This window comes from Chaetomium fimeti (genome assembly GCF_033439085.1).
Source record: "Chaetomium fimeti strain CBS 168.71 chromosome Unknown B0H64scaffold_3, whole genome shotgun sequence".
Classification (NCBI taxonomy): domain Eukaryota; kingdom Fungi; phylum Ascomycota; class Sordariomycetes; order Sordariales; family Chaetomiaceae; genus Chaetomium; species Chaetomium fimeti.
The window spans coordinates 1,814,520-1,829,107 of NW_026944331.1; the positions used below are offsets into that span (position 1 = coordinate 1,814,520).

The 14,588-nt window shown below is 57.5% G+C and overlaps 8 protein-coding genes across 8 annotated transcripts; 6 read left to right on the forward strand and 2 right to left on the reverse strand.

Moving 5' to 3' along the window:
• The first annotated feature begins 170 nt into the window (after positions 1–170).
• On the forward strand, positions 171–1,554 carry B0H64DRAFT_391429 (uncharacterized protein). Its single transcript, XM_062803473.1, has 2 exons — positions 171–664; positions 731–1,554. Exons 1-2 carry the CDS (start codon positions 378–380, stop codon positions 1,365–1,367), a joined length of 924 nt encoding a protein of 307 aa, XP_062660650.1. The 5' UTR covers positions 171–377; the 3' UTR covers positions 1,368–1,554.
• An 858-nt stretch (positions 1,555–2,412) lies between these two features.
• On the forward strand, positions 2,413–3,696 carry B0H64DRAFT_473287 (uncharacterized protein). Its single transcript, XM_062807985.1, has 2 exons — positions 2,413–2,677; positions 2,743–3,696. The coding sequence occupies exons 1-2, from the start codon at positions 2,486–2,488 to the stop codon at positions 3,334–3,336; spliced, it is 786 nt and encodes a 261-aa protein (XP_062660651.1). The 5' UTR covers positions 2,413–2,485; the 3' UTR covers positions 3,337–3,696.
• B0H64DRAFT_320505 (GIY-YIG nuclease family protein) lies at positions 3,590–5,122 on the forward strand (the record flags this gene model as incomplete). Its single annotated transcript, XM_062800471.1, has 2 exons — positions 3,590–3,833; positions 3,894–5,122. Coding segments are annotated over 2 exons (1,473 nt in total), but the record flags the coding sequence as incomplete, so codon positions are not given.
• A 198-nt stretch (positions 5,123–5,320) lies between these two features.
• Positions 5,321–6,234, reverse strand: B0H64DRAFT_119095 (uncharacterized protein). The gene is made up of 2 exons (XM_062797912.1): positions 5,904–6,234; positions 5,321–5,799 (listed from the first exon to the last, which is right to left on the reverse strand). The coding sequence occupies exons 1-2, from the start codon at positions 6,110–6,112 to the stop codon at positions 5,520–5,522; spliced, it is 489 nt and encodes a 162-aa protein (XP_062660653.1). The 5' UTR covers positions 6,113–6,234; the 3' UTR covers positions 5,321–5,519.
• Positions 6,235–6,718: 484 nt separating this feature from the next.
• B0H64DRAFT_391434 (Manganese/iron superoxide dismutase) lies at positions 6,719–7,764 on the forward strand. The gene is made up of 2 exons (XM_062803474.1): positions 6,719–7,543; positions 7,597–7,764. Exons 1-2 carry the CDS (start codon positions 6,917–6,919, stop codon positions 7,702–7,704), a joined length of 735 nt encoding a protein of 244 aa, XP_062660654.1. The 5' UTR covers positions 6,719–6,916; the 3' UTR covers positions 7,705–7,764.
• A 952-nt stretch (positions 7,765–8,716) lies between these two features.
• Positions 8,717–10,426, forward strand: B0H64DRAFT_391435 (uncharacterized protein). Its single transcript, XM_062803475.1, has 2 exons — positions 8,717–9,156; positions 9,210–10,426. The coding sequence occupies exons 1-2, from the start codon at positions 9,116–9,118 to the stop codon at positions 10,174–10,176; spliced, it is 1,008 nt and encodes a 335-aa protein (XP_062660655.1). The 5' UTR covers positions 8,717–9,115; the 3' UTR covers positions 10,177–10,426.
• Positions 10,427–11,824: 1,398 nt separating this feature from the next.
• Positions 11,825–12,775, forward strand: B0H64DRAFT_372539 (Spherulation-specific family 4-domain-containing protein; the record flags this gene model as incomplete). Its single annotated transcript, XM_062802230.1, has 1 exon — positions 11,825–12,775. One exon carries the CDS (start codon positions 11,825–11,827, stop codon positions 12,773–12,775), a length of 951 nt encoding a protein of 316 aa, XP_062660656.1.
• A 144-nt stretch (positions 12,776–12,919) lies between these two features.
• On the reverse strand, positions 12,920–13,477 carry B0H64DRAFT_440621 (uncharacterized protein; the record flags this gene model as incomplete). The annotated part of the gene is made up of 3 exons (XM_062806493.1): positions 12,920–12,984; positions 13,047–13,198; positions 13,254–13,477. 3 exons carry the CDS (start codon positions 13,475–13,477, stop codon positions 12,920–12,922), a joined length of 441 nt encoding a protein of 146 aa, XP_062660657.1.
• Between the last annotated feature and the right edge of the window lie 1,111 nt (positions 13,478–14,588).

The following is a 14,588-nucleotide window of genomic DNA, read 5'->3' on the forward strand; positions in this document are numbered from 1 at the left end:
CATCTTGGAATATATACCCCTTCAATTGCATCCCTTCTTCATACCACGGAGGGTTGGAGATTTTCACTTTGATCATCAAACCGAACGACGAAAACTCTGTAGCTCGAAAGCTGGACGAATCTTGATCGGATTCGAACCAGGGACTCGGGGTTCCGGGTTCAGCGTCGTGCGTCAGACCCAATGCAAGCCAAGGGACTGGGGGATCACGACTACCAAGTAACGCCGAGTAACGCCGGACACCAGCGCTTCCTAGTCAGCGCCACCCATCGAACTTAGATCGCATACAAAGCGTCTTGCTTCCGGTTCACCCCCTCTTTCCCTGTTGGCGTTTGATTCTCCTTTCTCGCGCACAGCCGGCGTTTCGCGCAAGCAAGTACATGGCTCCCCTTATCTGGCTCATCACCGGCGCAACGTCAGGCCTCGGAGAAGCCTTGGTGTCCCGTGCATTGGCGGCGGGCGATGCAGTCGTTGCCACGGGTCGACAGGCGGAGGAAAGACTTGCTCACCTAAAATCCGACAAGGTCGCCGTCGTCGACCTCGACGTATCGGCGAGCCGAGAGCGTATTGAGACTCAGGTGAAGAAGGCGTGGGAGTGCTTTGGGCGGATTGATATCTTGGTGAACAACGCGGGTTTCTCTGCCCCGAAGGCCATCGAGGAAGCGAGGTATGTGAGTCTGATCCAAGCCTGTGGAGCAAAGTCAAGCTCATCACCAGCCAACCCTGTCTGAAGTGATGGGTTTATGCAGCGCATATTCGACGTCAACGTCTTCGGCCCGATTCGCGTCACCCAAGCCATACTCCCCTACTTCCGATCCCAAGGATGCGGGTCGGTAGCCTTCATCGGCGCGGGAGTCGCATGGGCTCCGATCCCCTTCCTCGCTCACTATTCCGCTTCCAAGGCGGCCCTGGACCGGTTTGCCGAGGGGCTGCGAAAAGAGCTCCGCGGTCAGTGCATCCACTGCACAATCTTCGAGCCCGGCGGTTTTGCCTCGCAGCTCGGACGTCCCCGGGATAGATCCGACGACGAGGGCTTTGGCCAATACCAACCGACCGTTCCGGACTACGCCGGGTTGTTCGCCGAGACCATGGGGGTGTTTGCCAACGAAGTCGCTCCCAACATTCCAGGGGACGTGGTGAAGTTGGCCGACATCGTTGTGGACTTGGTGCGGTCGTCTGAGGGGATGGCAGGGCAGTTGCCGGTACGGGTGGTGTTGGGCAGTGACTCCCTAGCGCTCGTGAGACAGAAGTGCAAGGAGCAGTTAGAATTGGCTGACGGGTTCGAGCATGTTTCTCGAAGGACGGACCGGGAAAATGCCGCCGATCTCCGTTATGACGGCATGCTAGGGTTAACGTCCCTGTTGTCATAGGTGGTAGCTGACATGGAGTCAAAAGCGGCGAGTGTTTATCCTGGGGCTCACGCAATATTCCCGCTACAGTGACCAAACCAACACCCCGTTTGATGTGTCGGAAGTGTTGTGCGATGCTGGCGCTTCCGCCAATATTGAGGCCCTTCAGGCGACATTTCATAACGTAGATTATCGATTGTTGATTCAAAGTCGAGTACGAAGTATTCGTAACGAACTGCGTATTTGTACCCCCGAGTCCCGAGCGAGCATCGTTCGTTTATCCACCGCCAGACGTGTCCAGCGGTGAGAAGCCGGACCATGGTGAAACAAACTCAACCCAACCCACACATCACATCACCCGCGACCAGGACCAGGGTCAGAGTTAGTAGACGCCCAGCAACCCCAAGCCCACCGCCGACGTCCCCTGCTGCTGCTACCGCTGTTAGCAGGCCGGCTCACGCCCTCCCGGAAAAGTTCGCACCAGCTCGTCCGTCCGCGGCCCCACGCCCCACATGCGTCCCGTTCCAGTACCACCTCAATCTTCTTCGTCCCGCGCTGGGAAGGGGGGGCCGGGCTTGGGCTCCGCTTCGCGCGGCCGGTTCGGCGCCGTCTTTTGTGGGGCTCGAGCCGGCGGGGGCTGCCGGTCGAGGTGCGGCTGCCGGCTCGCTCGGAGCGGTGTTTCGTCGTCGGGGTTGAGGAAAGGGCTGAGATTGGTTGAATGGGGTGGTGGGTGTGTGTACATGCTGAGCGGTTAGAGGTTCGCAGTAGGGGCGAGGCCAGTTTTGAATTTTGCAGTTTGTTTGTTTGAAAGGCCGATTTCAAGGTTGCCTTGGATTTGCGTTTTGACGAACCTTGGTCCGCAATGAAGGATTGACAACCAAAAAACCAACAATTCGACATAGCAAGCTCCGGACCTTGACCAATTTTCGTCCACTGCCTGTCCCGAAAGTCCTGAGACAAACATGAAAGGAGCAAACCCCGGTATGTATGTCGTTACCAAGTACCTCCATGGAGGTCGCCCCATACCCAAGGGTAACCAATTGTGGGCCGGCTTTGGCCAAGCGAGCAAGGCATTTATTCATAAGCAGCAGCAGCAGCAGCTAGATGGTGTAAATCGACCTCAACCTCAACCTAACACAATGCAAATGCAGAGCAGCAAGCCCCGACCCAAACACACAACGGTATGTTTCGGCACCTCGGGTGACCGAAATTGCGGCGTGGGTGTCCAGGAAGTGCTCCGTGTCATTCAAACACTCGAGCACGAGGGCGTCCCCAACTGCGTCACCGGTGCCAAGGCATTGGCGTACTATGGCGCTGGCAGAGTTGCTCAAGTGAGTTTGTCTACATTGCCATCTGCAATTGTACGGGGAATCGCGCTGATGAATCTGGCCCGCAGGATTGGGAAATCGCCGTGCCAGACGAGCTTTTGGACCAGGCCAACGTCTTCTTCACACACAAGGACGAATATGAGGCGGTGAAACCCATCATGCCACAGGCCAAGTCTCTCATCCACACATACCCGTTGTACAAGCTGAAGCACGCCGCCTTCACCTTCTCCCTCGTGCCGGCCTCGGAGCCATGCATCGACTGCGATCCCGCCAAGTGCGAGCGCAGCCATAGCGGGATACCCTATCCCAAACTCGAGGACTTGGCCCAAAGTCTGCTCGACACGCAAAACTACGCCGGCCTGGAAGATCTCGTTGACGGCATGGACCTGGATGAAGAATGGGGCTACGAGAATCTGGATTTGGACCGAGAGCCGATCGAATACATCAAGCGCAAGAATGAGCTGATCTGCGAGTCCCGGCCAGGTCTTCCTGGCCTCATGGCGTCGCTCTCGTTATCTCCTGACGCTCGGAGGGAGTGGACACGGGCTATCGTGGGGAAGGTAGCGAGGATGACCCCGAAGTATACAGAAGCGATTTACGCAACGAGATTTCGCCTGAAGGGGTCACCAGACCCCAGATTGGATACGAATCGGCAGGTGTAGGGCACAGGCTGCAGGCAGCATCGGGACGAGTCACGACGAAACTTCTCGCAAGTCGCAACCGATACAATAATGTGAGGCGAGTTGCAGCTCGTTGGGCTGGTTGCGCGGCTTGAGCGGCATGTTGAGCTGGGGATGTCCACGTGTGCAGGGCCAGCTAAAGAACGACCCAACCGCCAGCGTGTTCGGGGATTCGCCGTGGCATGCTCGGGATTGAGCCTGAAAAAAGCGGGAATTCGTGACTGGTCCACTCTCCTGCAACGATGAACCAAAGCCGTGGCTGTGCCTGGCCAGCCCCACGTCTTGGCATTTCGACTTGCTGTCCAGCGAGCCAGCCTCGCGCCAACACACCCCAGTCCAGCCCCTGGAATCGTGGCCGAGTCATTCACAACTCGAAACCCATGCAGCCCATGATGGCGGCCCACAGCTGGTCACGGTTCCACGCCCCAGTGCTCCTGCGCTGGAGCACCTGGTCCCTTTTCTTCCATGGACTATTCCAGGTTCGGTTGAAGGTCATTAGGGCTTTTCTTCTCTTTTTTTCTCCTTCTCTGCACCGACAGCCGAACCCCCGGTTGCTTACCTAGCTGCGATGCCTGTCTACGCCAACACGCCCGAGGCACGACTGGGCCGCGCCGACTCCAAGAACCCGTCGACGACATGCAGAGGTATCACCTCGAGCGGCCGACCATGCCGTCGTGACCTGGCTGGGGATGATGAACCGCCGGCCAATTCGCGCTTGAGACCCGCGAACATCCGCACCGATAACCCGGCCGACGAGAGCCTGTATTGCTGGCAGCACAAAGACCAGGCGAGCGCCTCGGCCCACTCGAGCCCGGGACCAAAGCCGTCCCATACGCCCATTCTTGGAGGCCGGTCCAGTGTGGACACACTGGCCGAACGCCTAGGGCTCGCTCGCACCCAGTCGGAGAAGCCGCAGCACGGATCCGGTCTACCTTGGGGAAGCGGGAGGCCCTCGAACCGGCCGAACCCGAAGAAAAAAACCACATTCTGCTGCTGCTTCAGCCTCCCCTTCGACTTCGACGAGGTCGAGCTTCCTCCGCGCCCGAAACCACACCCGGTGCAGCCAGCATCCGTGTCCACGCCGGGCGGTAAGAAAAAGAAATCGAACAGACGCAGAGCCTCCTCGCTCATCCCCGAAGACCTCCCGACGGAGACGGCGTCCCAACTCGTCGCCGAACTCGAGAAGACCGTCTCGCAGCAAGACGAAGCAGGATACATCTACATCTTCTGGCTGACGCCCGAATCCGAACCGGCCACGCCCCCCGCCGAGGCAGCCCGCTCTCTGCTGGCGCCGCCCGCCACGGGCGACCGCGGCCGCCGACCGAGCGACGTCCTCACCTCCTTCGCCCGGTTAGCCCTCGGAGACGACGGCGACGACAACAACGGCGAGCAGCAAAACAGCCACGGCAAGAACAAGAAGAAGAAGATCCTCCTCAAGATCGGCCGCGCCACCAACGTGCAGCGCCGCCTCAACGAGTGGCAGCGCCAGTGCGGCTACAACCTCTCGCTGATCCGCTACTACCCCTACGTGCCCTCCAGCAGCCCCGGCAGCACGGTGCCGCGCAAGATCCCGCACAGCCACAAGGTCGAGCGGCTGGTGCACATCGAGCTGACCGGGCGCGGCCTGCGCGTGGCGGACCGCGAGAAGTGCGAGGCCTGCGGCCGCGAGCACCGAGAGTGGTTCGAGGTCGAGGCGTCGAGGAGCGCCGTGGCTGATGTGGATGAGGTGGTGAGGCGGTGGTCGGATTGGGATGAGGGGTTGCTTTAGGGGTGTTGCATTTGGCATTGGTTTGGCGTTCATCCTTGCGTTTTGTGTTGACATTTCAGGGGGTGCATCATAGAGGGAGCCATTTTATAACGGCAATATCACAGCGTTGGCCTCGCCCGCAAACGTGACGCTAGTCTCAACTTGCAGCGTCGCTAACAATCTCGCACTCCCAGGCTCAATTCCATATGCGTGCTCAACCTAGGTAGGTGACTAACCATGCTCTACTAATAAAAATACGAAGCAGGAGGTAAAAGAACGCCGACCATTGATGCTCCCAGTTCCCCCACCCAACCCAAGCACACCAGGCCCATCAGAAAGAAAGCAAACACCAAAACACCACCCCATGCATGCATGCACACACACCAACACCCCCACTTATCTCGGGTCATCTCCCAACTCACACCCCGCCAGCACCGGTACCAACCACCACCGGCAGCGAGTTAAACCCCACGATCCCGTCCGCCAGCAGCTCCTCCCCGCGCCGCATCGTCACGCGCCGGCCAATGATCCCGTCGCTGCCAACCTGCAGCGACAGCGCTGCTCCGAGGGCCGTCTCCTCGAACCCGCCTAGGCCGTCGTCGTGCGGGCTGTTATTGGAGGCGGTGTTGGGGCGGTGGAGGGTGAACTGCTGCATCAGGCCGGCGTCGGCGAGCGGTTTGGTGAGGTCGCCTGTCATGCTGTGCGGGTGGGAAAGATGTTAGTGGGGTTGCTGTGGTGGGATGGGGGGTGCAGGCGGGGAAAGGGTGGGAGGTGAAAGCGTGGGGCAGGAGGGGAAGCATACTGGATGGAGACGAGCAGGCTGTCGTCGAGCGGGTTTGATGCTGCGGGCTGAGCGGGGTGGAAGAAGCGGACGTGAGTGGCGTGGACGCTCGAGGGCGATGTCGGGTTTAGGAAGAGTAGGTTGCCGAGGCTGCCGCGGCCGGTGGGGGAGGAGAGGTCGACGCGGGCGCCGATGCGGGGTGTGGAGGAGGGGGTCTCTGGGCCGCACATGTTGTCTGACTGTCTGTCTGGTGGGTGGTAGATAAGGGAGGTAGTACTGCTTTTGGTGTGTGGGGTGAACTTAGGTGTTGTGGTGGATGAATGAGGATAGGCGGGTTGAAAGAGTCCCGAGGAAGCGTATGTGTGGATGGCTCTCAAGTCAATGTTGTGATTGAGTTGAGGGAGTGGATGTTGGCATTTAAGATGGCCAGCAGGACATTCTGGTTTTTATTGCTCGAGTTACCTAGTGAACCCCCTCAAAGAAAACCTTCTCGATTCCACTTTCTGTCTCGGAACATGAGCCTGAGTCGCGGCCTGCCTTCCAGGTTCAAGTTGTGAGCTGGTGACACTGGGTGGCCAACAAGGTAGTCCCTCAAGGTGCCCTGATCAGCAGCCCGTCGTCCCGTTTGAGCCTGCTTCGAGACCTGCCAAAGATGCCCAGATCGTCCAACAAGGGACTGTGGCAGGCCAATCAAGCCGGCTGAAACATGCGAAAATTGCCACTTTGGTCGTTTATTCCTCTTGGCGCCTGTTTGAGCACAGGCCACCAGCCCCTCACCAGGCCCATTTGAGCACATTTGCGCCGGTAAATTGCGGGGCATTTCACCACACACCTGACGCGTGTCAACAGCAACTGCAACCCTTCCCAGGCAGGAAGACCCGACGCGACGTGCTCCACGGCAAGTGCAACTCAGACAACTTGCTCACTCAGACAACTGCGCACCTTGATGAGCACGTTTCGCCGATTCGCCATTTTCATCCCGTCCGAACCCTAAAACGTGCAGCAGACGGCCCACCGAAGAGGGAAGCGCCAAAATGGTCAACTTCAGCAATCTCCTCCAGTATCTCGCCCTGCAGTCACCGCTACACTCGAGCGACACCACCGACCCCAACAACACCACTCTCAATCTCGCCAAGATGGGTCTCACCGCCTACACCCTGCCGGCCTTGCCGTACTCTTACGATGCGCTCGAGCCGCACATCTCGGCCCAGATCATGGAGCTGCACCACAGCAAGCACCACCAGGCTTACGTGACCAACCTCAACAAGGCCCTCGAGTCGCACGTCGCCGCCGTCGCATCGGACGACGTGGCTGGCCAGATCGCCCTCCAGCAGGTCATCAAGTTTAACGGCGGTGGTCACATCAATCACTCGCTGTTCTGGAAGAACTTGGCGCCTGCGGGGAGCGATGAGGCGAACCTAAACCAGGCCGGCGGTTTGGTGGCCGAGATTGAGAAGACGTGGGGGAGCTTTGACGCTTTCAAGAAGGCATTCTCCGCGGCGCTGCTGGGGCTTCAGGGAAGTGGCTGGGGCTGGCTGGTCAAGGAAGCTGGGAACGGAGCCGGCCTGCGCATCGTCACCACCAAAGACCAAGACCCTGTCGTTGGCGGGGATGTGGCGATCTTCGGGGTCGACATGTGGGAGCATGCCTACTACCTTCAGGTTGGTCCCCCTGGCTATCTCCTCATTCCGCCGTCTTGCTAACTGGGATTTAGTATCTGAACGGGAAGGCTGCGTACGTTGAGAACATCTGGAATGTTATCAACTGGAAGACCGCCCAGGACCGTTTCGCGGGGAGGTCTGAGGAGAAGACCGAACTTTAAAACATGACGGGTTTCGCGTGTTTGAATAGCTAAATTCTAATTTCTTTACTTGCCGGTTCACGCGGGCGACAGTCAACCTCAGTGCTTGATGTGTTCAGCTAAACCTGTTGAGGAGCGGCATGAAAGACTTTGACCGGAGGCCTCGACTCATTCCACCCAGCCACAAAAAGTCCCGTCCGATCTCGAGCAATCATTTACCTGACACAGGTCATTTACCCCCATCAAGACTCACCGACGCCTCTCCAGCAGGCACCCAAATCAACACGGGCTCGGCCCACACTGCAGAGCCAACAACATGCGAGATCGGTCTCACAACCACGAGGTCCCCCGTCCGCCGGCCAAGCGCTGTCTTGCGCACCCTGCAACCGATGGATCATCGGTGTTGGTCCCACGGTGTGACGCATACGCAGTGTTTGCTAAATCTCGACCGGCACCACCGGTAACCTGCATCTCAGCCGCTGCAGAAACCGCGCAGAACGGAACCAGGTCGTAAAAATGCAACTGGCTGATTTTTATCATGTCCGGTCCAATTTCATTACGCTCTGCTCGTCGGCTTGTCGGGTATACCACGACTTTCCGCCACTGGAAGCCAGTGAATCAGAAACTGTGAACAATCCCCAAGTCGGCCATCAATTGTAAAGGCGGACTTTCCTTGAACGGGGTCCAATGCGATTCGGCTTGTTCGACACGGCCTCAACACGACATCCCCCGGGATCTGCTATCCGCGGCAGGACTCACACCTAACACGACACGAGAAATTCAAATGACAGCTAGCTAATTCTCCGAGGTCGCTCAAGCACAGCAGCTAGCCGCCGTGCCCCATGGGTCTGTACCACCTTCCCGGACAAGAATTCTGCATCTCTAGTATGGTCTGGCGAATATGGACGCCTTTTGGGATGTTTGTTTGATCCATCTGGCATAGCCCCCGACGGAAGCATCGAGGGTCCAAGTCTAGCCCCGTCGGTAATACGCGGCCGCGGGAGGGGAAAACGGACCAGTGCAGAAACATCCGCGAGTAAAGTACCGGAATCCCAGCTGGCATTGGCAATGCCGACGGAGTAGCCCTCGACCTTTGTTTGTTCCTCCCCCTAATATCCCATCCGAGAAGGCAACAATGTGTTCTCAACCACCCCCCCTAGCTCGCGGGAGGACAACCCGGCATACCCTCGTTAGCAGTGGATTGAATGGTACTGAGGGAAGGGGATCCGTCTAAGTGGTTGAGCGCAAACAGACTCGCTGTGGAGCCGACGGGATCCAGGGATGGTGGTTGCGAATGCAGAAAGCCCGTCAGAGCGAGGCAAGGAGTCAACGGAGGTTATAAGATGGTTGGACTCATCTACTGGCCGTCATCACCCCAAAAGCCCCCTTTCCGGCGCCGCCACACCCACCCGCCCCAAGAACCGTTATCACCATGACAAGGGTCCATCGTTTAATGGCTCTCCTGAGTCTCAGGTACAGTCACAACACCGTCTTGGCAACAATTCAATGTGCTAATTGACCTTTAGCCGCAATTTCGCGCCTGCTCTAGGTCACGTTAACCGTGACTATGGGTATGGCGACCAATCTCTCTCGCAGCCTACCGTTACAGCCACTCTCACGACAACTGCGGTTTCCACGGTGACTGTGGATGGAAGCATTTGTGATACCCTCTACATCCCAACGACAGTCACGGTTTACACCGACTGCTCGTTCACATTAGACCCGTCTAGCGTCTCCGGTCTGCCTCTCGGCAGCTACAGCAGCCAGGGCCCCTGGACCAATATCACTTCCGCTCCGGATGCCCCCTGCACCCATGACTTTCCGATTTCCAGCGTCGTCCCTAGCAACTTCTCCAGCACTCTTGGTTGGAACCACACGACGGTCACTTCACTCCCGACTCTTACCGGGACTTCTGGCACCACCATTGAGACCGCCGATCCCATCGGCACGTCTTCCGCCCACTGGACAAACTCGACCCGGAGCTCGACCGCGGAAGAGGACTGGACAAGCGTCCTCACTCTCACGGTGACCTCTTCCGCGATGGTCACTGTGAACGCGACCGTGACTTCCGGTTACTCTGCACCTTCTGGCTTCAGCACAGGGACTGGGCTCCCCGGCCACAGCCCCTCGGATATTCCGACGTCCTATCACCCCAGCCTGACATATCAGACCACCACCCGGGGTAAGTTGGCCACTTGCTTCCTCATGCTTTCGAAACTAACCCTTCCACAGCACCATCCAGCGCAACCACGCCTCACACGTCCACGAACGGATCCGCGACCAGGTCTTGGTCGTCCCTTCCCACCCACACGTGGTCCCTTCCGCCAAGCTGGAACACCAGCACCATCTCGGGCACGCCAACCAACACCACCTCCCACTCCATCATCACCACCGAAACCAACGACCCCCTCTTCACCACCGCCACCTCCTCCATCCCCGCCTGGACCAACACGACCACAACCCCAAGTTGGACCAGCACCCCTACCAGCCTGACCACATCCTCATCCATCACATCCACCACCAACGGCGACGACACCGGCGGCCAATACGGCAGCTACACCTACCCGTCCCCGTCTCTATCCTCAACAAACGCCAGCAGCGTGGCGTCGGTCGACCCTATCGGGGGCACCGCCACTTTCACCCGCACTGATACTGCTTCCGTGTCTATTCCGACGACGCTGTTGACTACGTCTAAGCCGGCTGGTGGGAGCTCTGCTGAGGTGGTGTCGACGGCTTCGAGAGCTGGTGGTGGGGGTGGGTATGGGTATGGGTATGGGGGGTACTGAGGGGTAATTGGTGAGGGGGGTGATGGAAGGGGATGCAGATGGGTGAAGATAGGTGAGGGTGAGGGTGGCTTTTGTTCAAGGGGGGGGTGGGGTTAAAATGGTGCTTGGAGAAGAATGTGTGGTGTTGTGGAGGTGAGGAACTAAGGGTTTGATTCGTTTCTACAGTGTATTTATTCAGTCGGTTGTAAGTACCTAGGTAGTTGGCGTAAGGGCGAATATCTGATGTTGCCTAGCAAAATAGGCCACTCTGGGGAGGCCAAGGGGCTCTCCTAATCATGCCTAAGATGTCTTGGGCATTCGGACTTTGCTAACAACCTACTACGGACTTTGGTGCCTGGCTCGGAGAGGGGCACTCTCTACTCCCTTCCATCTGATCTCAGGCCAACCTCAACAGACACCATCTTGTATCACGCGCCTCCCAACACTATATGTATTAGGTTCGCACCTCACGCTGTCAACACCTCCTCCCAATTGAAGTCAAACACCGGCTTGGCTCGGCGGCATTTGGGGGAGGACCGGTTCAACCCCCCCTCGCGGCGCAAAACCTCTATTTTCAGGGGTTTCGTAGCCACCAACCTTCATTACCTAATAGACCAGCGAAAATGGGGCTTGGTGATGAGCTTTTTGACTTTCTCTCCTTGGCCTTGTTTTTTTCCCATGCTTTCTTGCTTTTTCGAGTAGGTCCTCCAATCAGATTCAGATCCAACAAATACCATCTCATGGCTTGGACGGACAACAACGCCGCCGTCGATTTCTAAATTTATACCCCCGCCGACTCAACTGTGTACTAACCCACCATCTCGGATTGAGTTTATAATAGGTCTCGGATATCACAGCCATCTCGAATCTCGGCCCAATGGTCGAATTCGCCGGAGGCTCCGGTAGTGGATCGCATTGAAGGATGAGACCATGGCGTGCGGCGCAGCCGAGCAAAAGGAGCCGGCGCAGGGGTTAAGCATATTTCCCACCGTCAGCGTGACAGTGAAGATGGAACCCATTGGTTACCACTTTAAAAGGGAAGCAGGAGCGCCTGAAACTTCCAAACAGGCTGCCCTCCCTCACCAAGCGCGGCGTGGGAACTGAACGGTCATAAGGTTGCAATAAATTACAGGGCTAGACGAATACTCGGGTCCCAGAATCCTACATGCCACAGCCACCTCCATACATATCTTGGCTTAAGCGCGACCTCAGCTCAGGGGAAGTTACACACGGCATCAAGTTCAGGTGACGACTGAACATAAAGGCTCGAAGGACAACCACCTTACCGGGTCACGATTCACATTGCAACCTGTTCGGTTTGCCCATCCACCACCATTGAAATCACCAAACCCCAGACTCCAACACCACCACCCACCATGATGATGAAGCCCACCCTCCTCACCACCCTCGCCGCCACCACGGCAACGGCAACCGAGCTCCTCCTCCCGCTCTACCAATACCCCGCCGACAACGGCGGCGCCTGGCAGCCCATCGAAGACGCGCTGACCGCCAACCCGTCCCTCACCGCCAAGATCATCATCAACCCCAACAACGGGCCCGGGGAGGGCCCCAGCCAGGGCATCAACGACCCGCAGTACGAGGCGGGCGGCAAGTTGCTCGCGGCACACGCCAACGCCCAGCTGCTCGGGTACGTGCACACGTCGACCGACGGCGGCGCCACGCGCTGCACGGTGCCATGGGCGGACGTCGAGGCGGATATCCGCACCTGGGCGACGTGGGTGGATGCCGGGGTGGCGATGCGCGGGATCTTCATCGATGAGGCGCCGAATAATAGCGTCAACCCGGAGTGCGAGGCGTATATGCAGAACTTGACGACGCTGATCCGTACCGATGCGGAGTTGGTGGAGAAGTTTGGGCCGCAGCCCGTGGTCGTGTTTAACCCGGGCGGTACGGGGCAGCTGCAGCCGTACTATGAGATGGAGCCGGACTACATTGTCGCGCTGGAGACGTGCTTTACCGTGCCGGAGCATGCCGGCGGGGACTATGACCAGTGCCCTGCTACGGGGGTTTACGAGATCTACGACCATGATGGGCCGGGCAGTTCGATTGATAATGTGCTGTTCCCGTCGGTTGGGGAGGCCAATGCCGCCCGCACGGCGGTGCTGGTGCATGGCTTCCATCACTTTAATGGGCCGACGGCGAACCTGACTGCGACGGAGGCGGTGCTGGAAGAATTGGTTGGGGCTGTGGTGCAGAGGGGGATTGGCGCGACGTTTTTCAACACGAGGGGATATCATGCTTTTGAGGATGAGCCAGCGACGATTGGGGTTGTCGCGGATGTGTTGAACGCCGCGAACGCGGCATAAAGTTGCGAGGGGGTCGGTTAAGGAAAGGGGGTAATGAAATGGTAAATTGGTAATGGTGGATTTAACGGTAACACTAGGGGCACTACCGCTGGACATAAGTGTGATACTTGAATCGAAATTTGTTCTGAAGTGACTCCAGCCCCCTCAGCATCCCGAGGACTTGATGCCGTAACACTCCAGCGCGCCATTGCGGTTGTCAACAACGGTGTCTGTATGTCGAGTGACATTGGTTAGTCCAGGGTGTGGTCCAAGGATCCAGGGGGACACTGACTGAGATCAAAAATGGCAGTCGGCCAGTTGGCCTGGGCGGCGCCGGTGCCAGGATTGCACTTGCAATACATCAACGACGGGCCGCCGTCAACGATCAGGCCGTTCTCGGGCTTGCCATTGGTGCACTGGATGCATTGGTCTCCAAGATGGGCACTATCGATCTTTGTCAGTATGTTATTTGAGAAACTACTTAGTACGTTGGACATACCCATTCCCAGACGGGTCCGCCTGCAGAGTGCCGTAGCTGTTCTTAAGGCAGCGGTTCAGGTCGAGCCTGGAGCACTTGTACTGCCCAAAGATGTTCCTGCAGTTTGCCGTCAAGGTCCTACCGCTAACCTTGATCGAATTGGTCTCGCAAGATCCGGCAAAGTTGGCGGCAAGAGCCCCAGAGGCACTGAGGCCAAGGACCAGAATGGAAAGGATGGACTTCATGGTGGTTAGAAATGTGCGTGTGAAGAGCCAGTACCCGTTGATCAGATCCCGATTGGGGTGGCCAGGTGTGTCAGTTGTTATAAGCGAAAGCTGAAGCGGAGAGCGGTGTAGTCAGCCCGGAACCCAGGAGCTTCTGGGGGTTCTGGGCCGGAGGATCATTGATGGAAACCGTGCTTGGGGCAATTGGAAGCAACCCAAGGTTACAACGTGTTTGGGAGAGGGGTAGCTACTGTTATTGAGGTTGCCATTGAAGCTGTCGTCCGGATGCTTGGATCGGGCGGCCAAACCGGGTTCCAGCTTCTCGGGTGGCTCAGGGGCATGCCTTTCGGTGATGAGGACCGCCTGGAAGATGCCTTGATATCCGTATGAGCGGTGCCCAAGCAAAACCCGCGATAGTGAGCCTACCTAATTTTAGACCATTTATCTGCTATCTTGATAGTTTAATAAACCACGCCCGGGTAAATCAAGTTTGCGGGCCCTCATTGCTGGTTGAAGCGCTATGGCGGCTCTAGACGATTGGCTGGCAATATACTGGCTGGTTGAGCCTAAGAGACGCGGCACAAATCTTCAAAAGAACGTTAGTGCTCGCCGATGTTAAACAGTGAGTATCGGCATTCTCCCTGAATCTTTGAAGGTCGGGCAGCCTCCTAGAGAATGGTGGCCGGGGAAAGCCATAACGCCAGATCCCATCCTTCACGCTGAGATCCTGACTCTTGGGATTGTATATTGCCCAAAGAGTGCCGCCGATACCGATGTAACGATATCAATCCGACGCAGCTGATTGAGTCGATTAATTCCGCGGAAACTCGGTAACCGGCCTTGGTCGGTGTGGTGGCAATCTCATCCTCGAACCCGACTGCCCCATGCCATATGAGCGAACCAGCTGAATGAGCTTTCGACCACATCGATCATGATCGCGGTGTCCCGAATGATGAACCGGTTCGGGCAAATCTAGTGGTCAGCAGCCTCCCATGTCTCAGTCACTGGGCCTATGGTCGATTAATCTTCCTCTGTCTGTGTTTCGTTACGCAGTTCTTCGGTCGATCCATAACTGAGTTTCGAAAAGAATGTTGAATTTCATGGATAAGTTCTTCAATTGCTAGGTAACCTG